Raw genomic sequence first — 9072 nt, forward strand, 5'->3', positions numbered from 1 at the left:
AATACTGTGAATATAAACCACAAGTGCCTCAAAAATAATAATAAAAGATAGATTTTTAATTATTTAATATTCTAATTTTCCCTTTAAAAGGAACGCAATAGTTTAGCTGTAAGCTCTGATAGTCAAAATGTGAAATATGAAATAAACATAAATATAAATAAGTATGCAATAGATTTTTATAATATATACATTTTGTTTTTGAATGTAATTATGAAAAAAAAGGAGTTCTCCACAAAATACTCTAATTTATTGAAATATATGTACTGTACCTGTAGCCTAGTTTACACATATCTATTAAACTGATGTTATTTTGGGTGTTTTGACAACTACATTGATAATAGCTTATTTGATATAAAATGTCAGCTCAACTTGGATATAAAGTGACCGTTATAAAAAATATTAGAAAACTGAGCTTGCAGCCGTTTAAACTTTTTTATTTTATTTTTTTCACATTTTGGATCTTCTCTTTATCCCAGTCATAACCGGAATTTAACCATTAATCATCTGCTTTTGTTGGTGTCTAAAAATAAAAGAAGGCTTAAAGAACATTCGGAAATGGTTTTGCTGGAATATTCATACTCTGTGATGAGTATGCATCTCAGGGTAGAAATGAAATAAAATAAAGCAGCAAATTTCAAGGTTTGTGTGAATATTTTGTTCAGTCTGTTTTAAATTTAAATTTGGTAAATGAAGAACCTTCATAAAAGTGTTGTCTACAAGGCCTGTCAGCTGTTTGATGAGGTAAACAATGTTAAAATCAGACAAGTTGCAGTTTTTAATGGCAACTCCCTAAAATAAATAGGAGTTTTTATTTGCCAACCACATTTTGTACGCCTTTAAAAAGAATTAAATGGCGGGTTTATTCCACATCAGCTGGTGACACTAAAGAACCTCTCAACGAGCTGCCCATGAAGAAAGAAACCGGAAGTGCAACTGTTCTTGCTGGTGACGTTAGCTAAAGCTACGTTGGTGTCATCGTCTTCTCGGTGTGGAGGCTTGACAACAAAAACAGCAGTCTTAATTTCGTGCCCAGCCACGAACAAATATTCTCATTGGAGTCCCTGAAGAGGTATGTCGACATTACACACCCACTGGTAGGGAAAGAAATGAGAGACGTTGAGGCAGGTCACCTGTATGGGAGCTGTTCATGACAGCTGGTGGCTAAAGCTAGGTAGCAACGGCCTTCGTTAGCCGTTAGCGTTGCGCTACTGGAAGCAGCTTTTTTAACGGCTGTACTTGCTAGCTGGAGGCTGGTGCCGGGAGAAGTTCACCAGCTGTAACAGACAGTATATAGTGTGATTTCACGAGTTGTCAAAAAAAAAAAATTGGGGGTATATTTCTGTAGTTTGTAAATGAAATGTCTTACAGTTCGTGATTAAACAGCTGCTCCACATTGATCTGGCTAACTTATCGATCTGTCGGTGTTTTAACATTAACTTAGCACGTCAACTAGCGGATTAGCACTAGCTAAGTAAGTTGAGCTAAGAAGGTGTTGTTTATCAGGAAATGTTCTCGTCATACTTTACACACCTTTTCAGTCCAGGTATGACTCATTATTAGTTTGCTGTTTGGCCACTATAATAGGTCAATGGATAGGAGGACACACTACTCATTTTCACTTGAACGGCCAATACGTGAGCGGTTGGAAAGTACATTTCGAATGTAGTCATGTGATGGAATAGCAATACTTAGTTTCATATTTGCTTTGTGGGAATGGAAACCTGTTATGAAATTGCATAATATGTTATAGTTGCTCTTACGGTTATCATTAATGACATTGTCCAGCTATCTAAAATCTGTTATCTTCCAGTCCAATGTTTTTTTTTATTTCAAGATCTCAGTAACTACGTTAATGGAAAACAAAAGGTCACAATGCTTTACAAACAAAACTGCACAATATTAAAATTTTGCCTGCAGTGTCGATTTTTGCAATAAAACAATTACTGCCTCCATGCTAATGATATTCAGCATTCCCAAATTTATATAGTTGAAATTCAACGTCTGTTTTCAATATTCAGCAGTAACATTGCAATGACTGTTTTCAATATTTTGTGGGCCTAAAATGTCAAAATGAAATACAGTTGTTCCAGCTTTTTCAGATATCTACAGAGTACAAGTGTATTTGTTTTGAAATTAATTTTAATTGTTACATAGGAATTAAATTTGCACACACAATTCACTTTTTGATGCTGTCCTTGAGCTAGTAATGGACCAGTCACTGCCACCATTGCTCTCAGCGCAGTACAATGCTACATTTGGCCAGCTTTGACCCCGCTACCTGTGGAAAAAGTAATTATCAAATAGTTATCAAGCACTGTTAATGTGAAAATCACAGTTTAATATCTTACGCAGAATGTGAGGGTTTACATAATCATACTAATATGCATCACCAAATTATATACTTTAATTGTAAGAATTATCTCTGCTCTGTTAAAGTGAAATGTACTTATATCTGCAGAGTGTAATGGTAACTTTAAGAGGTAGTGAAAGTCTAAGCCTCTCCCATTCACATGACTGAACTTCGTTCAACTGCTGATGACATCACAGATCGTTTTGACTGGGATGTTGTGGTTTGTTTTTGCTGTAATAATGTTTTCCACTCAGATGGCACACACTACAGTGAATTCCACTCCTTTTAGAATAAATGACTTGATTACCTGTCTCAGTGTATCGTGTTATGCAACATATAATCTCTGTGCTGGACTCAGATCCATCTGTCCATGCAGCTATTCCAGGAATGTAGTTTGGACAAGTTTTCACTCAATAAATGATCTGGAAGACATTTGTAACCATTTTAGTTTTTTTTGTTTGTTTGTTTGTTTGTTTGTTTTTTAGGTGTGCTTAAAATAAACAAGGACTTTGGTTTTCTGCTTATTTCTGTTTTTATTATGACGCTAATGTTGGTTTTATCTGGTCTCTGATTTAACATTGTTATTCATCTTTTAGTTTTATTTTTATATGGTAAATAAAAAAAGCTATCAAAAGTTTTGTTACTTAAACACAGAAAAGTGTTTGAATTTTATTGTTAAGCTAATTTGCACATTAGTGAGAGTAAGATGTACATTTTTCATTCTCAGCTTAGTTTTTTTTTTTTTCCTGATCTCAGATGAACAACACCGGGAATAAGAGAGCTCCAACGACAGCCACACAGCGACTTAAGCAGGATTACCTCAGGATAAAGAAAGACCCAGTGCCTTACATCTGTGCAGAACCTCTCCCCTCCAACATCTTAGAATGGTGAGATTTCCATCCACAGTGCTGACCAACGCTGGGCTGAAAGAGCAGAAGGCTGCAAAAGATGTTTTCTTTTTTTTTTTAACCATATTTCTTCAGAAGTTGTTGGGGAATGAATGTATTTATAAACAGATTTGCACATGCTACAATTTACTTGAGATCAACAGTTCTCTCCAGTCAGCTGGTTGTCATTATTAGCACAACTAATATAAGCCTGTTTAAAGGCCCTGATGAAATGGATTCTGTGCTGTGGTCTGGCAGCGTGGGTCATGTTGTCACTGTAACAGGTTTGTTTCCTTGACTTTATTATCACTGTTGTGACGATTAAGATAGAAATAAATGTTGCTCTGAAACTAGAACTGCTGTTGGAGGGGGGAAAAACAGCTTGAAATGCACTCACTGGTCAAATAATGCATGTTTGCATAATAATTAGAAGTAATTATTATGTTTTTTCCTCTGAAGTAATTCATGTTATAAGTATATGTATGACTTATTTTTAAATTTTTAGACTTTGTCCACGTTAACTTCAATGTTCTTCAGAACTCAAATAAAATACACCCTTAAATGTAATTTAAAGAGCTGTTGGCACGACTACAAACTGAGGTGTAAAACTACAGTTTTTTCTAGGATAGAAGCCAGGAGGAGAGAGTTTGGAAATAGTCAGTTAACAGTTTAATTATTAATCAAGGTTGTGTTAGTTAAAATGTTAACACAGCTACCAGATGTTATAAAGACATCACAGAAGTGCAGATATGACTGGTTCTGACTCATGAATCGGTAGAGCTGTGTTTCCTACCAGTTTTATAAATTACCACTCAGCTAGAAGGTATAATTGGCATATTCGAGGTAACGCACACGCTTGTTTTCAACCTCAGTGTCAGGAGCTGGTTGTGCTTTTATGTTGTATGCTTCATGTTTCACTTGTACAAAGGTACTCCTATTTTTTAAACGCAAATTTGTAGGAAGTGTTTACTACATATTTTGTGTCTAGATCACTGGTCAGCAACCTTTACACACCAAACAGCCATTTTTGTGCTTTTTTTCAGCTTCCAGTTAGAGAGTGTAGTACTCTCAAACTTGGATAACCTTTAGAAAAAAAGATTTTCTCAAGATTTATTAATAGCCACTGTTAAAATGTGAAATTAAAGAATGATAGTAATAATTGGTTTTTTTTATGGTTTTCAAAATAAAGAAAACTACCAAAGATTTTACTTTGATGGGGAAAATGCATTTACTAGTATTCTTGTTTGTTTTTAAATTACTTTGTAGTAATTTAAATGTACAAACTTATATAAGTTTTGGTAAAAGTAGTCAAGGGCATGAAGAGCCTCGTTCTGAATTGGACCATCAGGTTGTAAATGCCACATCTAGATCGACTCTTACATTTACACACGGCCCCTTGACTTTTTCTCCCAAAACTTCAACCACAAGTAGCAACTTGTGATTGGCTGTAATTCCGGACGTTGGCAGAAAACTAAACGCATGCTGTAATTGTCACATGACAATTCGTGTTGTCATGCGACAACAGGAATTGGCGCACACATTCCTGTTGGTATTGAGGTATTTTATTTGCTTTCTGTTACGGAGAGCGATTGCTGAAAATGGGGAATTCCAGTGTTGGTAACAGATCAGTATTTGGTTTTGTTCTCTCTCATGCTTTTGTTAACAGATTATTAGTGACAAATAGGATGTGACAACATGTTAATCCTACTTAATATGTGTCACTGTTATTTGCACCTTTATGGTTCCCTGTTAGAATATAGGTCAAACAACAAGCTAAGTGACTCAGGGAGAATATTTCTCAACAAAACCTCACTGGTAAGGTTGTTGCACGTGATTGTATGTCAGGTTTGATATATTGTCTAGTTGGTACTATTGGGAGTCATACAAGAGTTATACCTAGGTCAAGGATTCACCAGCAGCAATTTAAGGTTTTAAATAAAAATTTAAGTAGGAATAAAAAAATGAAAAAATGTTAATGTTTTATGTTTTTCTAGCTTTCTCATATTAAAATGTATTTGTCCTGTTAATCTCTTAATTTAAAAAAAAAATTAAAATATTATTTATTGTCACACACATCCACTTTTTTTTAATAAACATGTAATTTGCAGTATTTGTCAAATCTAGTTCTTGGAAATGAAAGAAATTATAGTGTCGTGTTTAAAAACCCAAAATCGGCTTTTAAAAAGACACGAGTTCAACTCTGACAGCCCTGACTTTTGTCCTGGTACGTGAATTGTTGCTTCAAATAAACCAACAACTGAGCACTTTTCTTTTTTTTTTTTTTTTTATCTATGTAACGTGACAGTGGTATGTCAACAGCCTGATTTCCGTGGAACAGCAATGTGCTGTCCAAACTGAAAAGGACCAGTTGGCAAGAAACCAGGAAAGAGCTGCTGTTGAGATTTTACAGTCTTTTTCCTTGCAGTAAAATGTTCACACGTGTCCACAGCGTTTTAACAGTGAATTTCTCTGTTCATCTTTGCTGACCTTTCCTTGCTCGTACAGCGTCAGCTTTACAGTTCAGTTGAAATGAAATCCTTTTATCATTTAAAACATTTTTTTTTTTCTTTACAAATATTTTTAAACTATATGAAGCTCTTTTGCTGTGTTGCAGAATCACAACCTAGTTGAATTTTATTTAATAGAAATTAAGGTGCAAACACATTGCACCATGTGCAATTGAGTGAATTGCGTTACTGAAATTGAACTTTTAAGAAATATTTATTGAATATGACAATCTCAGCATTTCAATTCAGTAAAAGAACCTTGTAAATTATAGAGCCACACGGAGGGATATAGTTCAAGCTATTATTTGTTCATTTAGATTATTATGCCTTATGAGACTGAAAAAACTAAATTATTTTTATCAGAAGATTTGAATGTTACATAAGACTATTGAAGTATTTTTATTTGAGCGGTTGTGTTGGTATTCTGGCTCTTAACTTTTTATAAGTAGTACAGAGGGCAGAATTCCTCTCATAGAAGGATAAAGACTTTTAATCAATACTTCTAAATGAAGGATCAAAAATGAATTATTTTTTTTTAAAGAAACACTTTGGAAAGTTGGTTCTGTTTCCAGGCCATAAATCTGAAGCTTACAGAAATCTGGAATAGTTTGATTAACGAAAGTCTTTTATTTCCCCTCAGGCATTATGTAGTCAGAGGTCCTGAGAAAACTCCATATGAAGGTAATGTATCCTTACAAAACCTCTGTACTGAGAAAAATTGTCATGTGATGTTTGTTCACCTCAGCTGGATTTGTTGTTTCTGCAGCACCTATTGTGTAACCTTATCTTTTCTTTTGTCTTTCATAGGAGGATATTACCACGGAAAACTCATATTTCCTCGTGAATTTCCTTTTAAACCTCCAAGTATTTATATGATAACGCCAAACGGAAGGTTCAAGTGCAACACAAGGTAAAAAAACAAAAAAGATTGAAAATCAGTCTGGATATAGCTGCTGAAGATTATTTTGCTAAATGTTTGTGTTTTTGCACAGGTTATGTTTGTCCATCACAGACTTCCATCCTGATACGTGGAACCCTGCGTGGTCTGTCAGCACAATTCTGACGGGTTTGCTCAGTTTTATGGTGGAAAAAGGACCAACACTCGGCAGCATTGAGACGTCTGACTACACGGTGAGCAGAACTATCTGGAATGACAATAAAACTGTAGATCGACTTCATTGAACCAGATATCTGACGTCTTTTGTTGTTTTTTTTTTCTAGAAAAGACAGCTCTCTGCCCAAAGCCTGGCTTTTAACCTCAAAGACAAAGTGTTCTGCGAGCTGTTTCCTGATGTGGTAGAAGTAAGTATGAGGAGATTTCTTACAGATTTGCTCTTTCTCCTTTTTGTTTAAAAAATAAAAATCTTACGTCTTCTCTCCAACGATTTCTCCTTTTCTCCTCTAGGAGATTAAGCAGAAACAGAAGGTCCAAGAAGAGTTAAGCGCGCGCACACAGCCTCTCCCCTTACCAGATGTGGTGCCTGATGGAGACCCTCAGCAAGCTCATTACGGCCTCCCGGTCCTCAATGGAGGGCCAGTCCCTGTGGGGGACGCCAACCCCGCCCCTGGCCTGCAACAGGGAAATCGCAACCATGGACTCTTAGGAGGAGCTTTAGCCAACCTGTTTGTGATTGTAGGCTTCGCTGCATTCGCTTATACAGTCAAATACGTTCTGAGGAGCATAGCTCAGGAGTGAAAGGAGGCGTCCGCCCTTCTCCAAATGACTCCAAACTTTATACAGTCAATGCGTGGAGGAGAGACGCTCAGTCCTGAGTTCTAATCGCTCCACAGCAACTTCTGCCACCATGGACCTCACCAGAAACAAACTCAAAGCCCCTTCCCACTCTCCACCCCATCCAGAATGGCTGGACTGAAGGAACTGGGAAGTGGATGGGGTTGGAGCAGTTTTTATTAAAACGGTTGTAGTCCACTTTGTGCTTCAGTGGTTTAATAGAGTTCCTGGGAACAATCTTGGCTCATGGGTTGTGACAAAAAAATCCATCTTAGCAATTCCCACCGTCTTTAAAATAAGAAGTGATTTTGTCCTAAATAACATGGCCTGTCTGGGGGAGAAAAAAAAAGATGATTCTCCTGAACTTAAAAGCATCTAAGTATCATCTTTAATCGGGTGAAGCATCCATGCTTTTATGTTCCACAGAAAAGGAGCCGCCTCGGCCTGACATGCATTTCCTGCTCAGGCGCCCCACAAGGCATAATTTAATGCTTAAACTTGCCTCTAAGTTTATAGGTTTACATTGAGCAGGTTTCATTTTGCTTTCCATACATGAAAAGACAAGTTTCACGTCATCACACCTCACACGCCAGCTCACCTCTCTGTGGGGCGTGTACTAAAGGAAGCCGTTTCCAAAGAGCCTGGCCTATTTTTAACAGCCGATGTAATCCTGGAACCTCGCACGGGTTTGGATCATCACATTACTGTCAGTTTGCTTTTTTTGTTTTTGTTTTTGCTAAAACTGTTTTCTTACCAAAAGTTTATGCTAAATATCCATCCCATTGGCTTCGTCAGGTCGCTCCTTCAGTGTTCAGAACAGAGACTTTTATCTTTGGGTTTAACAAGAAAACAAGTCTTTTAATAAATGTGCATCTCTCCGTAAACAGCACAGATTGGGTTTGATGCCCTGATATGAAAATGCCAGTAAGAGTTTCCCAGTCAACCCATGAGCCACAAGTGTAAGGTACACATTGGAGACTTTCTTTTTTTTTTTTTTTTTTAAATCGGTTTAGCTGACCAGTATAGCGCCAGTCTATCCAGGTCCAAATAAGGAACTAACATTTTTATTTGTTAATCAAAATTTTCTTTGATTAAAGATATAAATTTCCTCCCTACCCTTTTTTTTTGTTGTTTTCTTATTTATAGAAACTGCCAGCTGATTGTGTTTTGTGAAACACACAGTGCAAACACGGGCAAAGACGCTGCCTCTCATTATTTGCTGATGATTAACTCCTGAATTTAGAATAAATGGTTCTACTGCGTATCTGATGCTTCAGCGGTAAACGGATGATTCTCTTTTTCTCTGCACCTTCACAAACAAAGCGCGGTGAGACTGATGATGGGAGTGCATTTGTGTAGTGATACAGCAAATGGCCATATTTCCATGCTTCAGTTAACCTTGTGTGACCTTGTATGGTTTCATAGTAAATGCTAATAAATACCCTGCTTGTTGGGGCGTTTAATAAATCTCCCTTTGAATCTGCTTTTGTCACAAACTATATCTGTCAGTGTTTAGCAAATAGTTGCAGGTTAGAAAACAAATGAAGGTCTCTGCTTTCTTTTTCTACAAATAAAAGTATTTGATAAGCCCATAAA

General features: G+C 36.5%; 1 protein-coding gene across 1 annotated transcript; it reads left to right on the forward strand.

Moving 5' to 3' along the window:
• Window positions 1-921: 921 nt before the first annotated feature.
• ube2j2 (ubiquitin-conjugating enzyme E2, J2 (UBC6 homolog, yeast)) lies at window positions 922-9072 on the forward strand. Its single transcript, XM_032549591.1, has 7 exons — window positions 922-1069; window positions 3107-3237; window positions 6385-6425; window positions 6552-6654; window positions 6737-6875; window positions 6966-7046; window positions 7150-9072. The coding sequence occupies exons 2-7, from the start codon at window positions 3107-3109 to the stop codon at window positions 7438-7440; spliced, it is 786 nt and encodes a 261-aa protein (XP_032405482.1). The 5' UTR covers window positions 922-1069; the 3' UTR covers window positions 7441-9072.

Source organism: Xiphophorus hellerii, chromosome 20 (genome assembly GCF_003331165.1).
Source record: "Xiphophorus hellerii strain 12219 chromosome 20, Xiphophorus_hellerii-4.1, whole genome shotgun sequence".
Classification (NCBI taxonomy): domain Eukaryota; kingdom Metazoa; phylum Chordata; class Actinopteri; order Cyprinodontiformes; family Poeciliidae; genus Xiphophorus; species Xiphophorus hellerii.

Coding starts and splice junctions, on each gene's coding strand:
- ube2j2 (XM_032549591.1), top strand. CDS start 3,107: ATGAACAACACCGGGAATAAGAGAGCTCCAACGACAGCCACACAGCGA. Junction 6,426..6,551: donor TGAGAAAACTCCATATGAAG/GTAATGTATCCT, acceptor TGTCTTTCATAG/GAGGATATTACCACGGAAAA. Junction 7,047..7,149: donor TGTTTCCTGATGTGGTAGAA/GTAAGTATGAGG, acceptor TTTCTCCTCTAG/GAGATTAAGCAGAAACAGAA.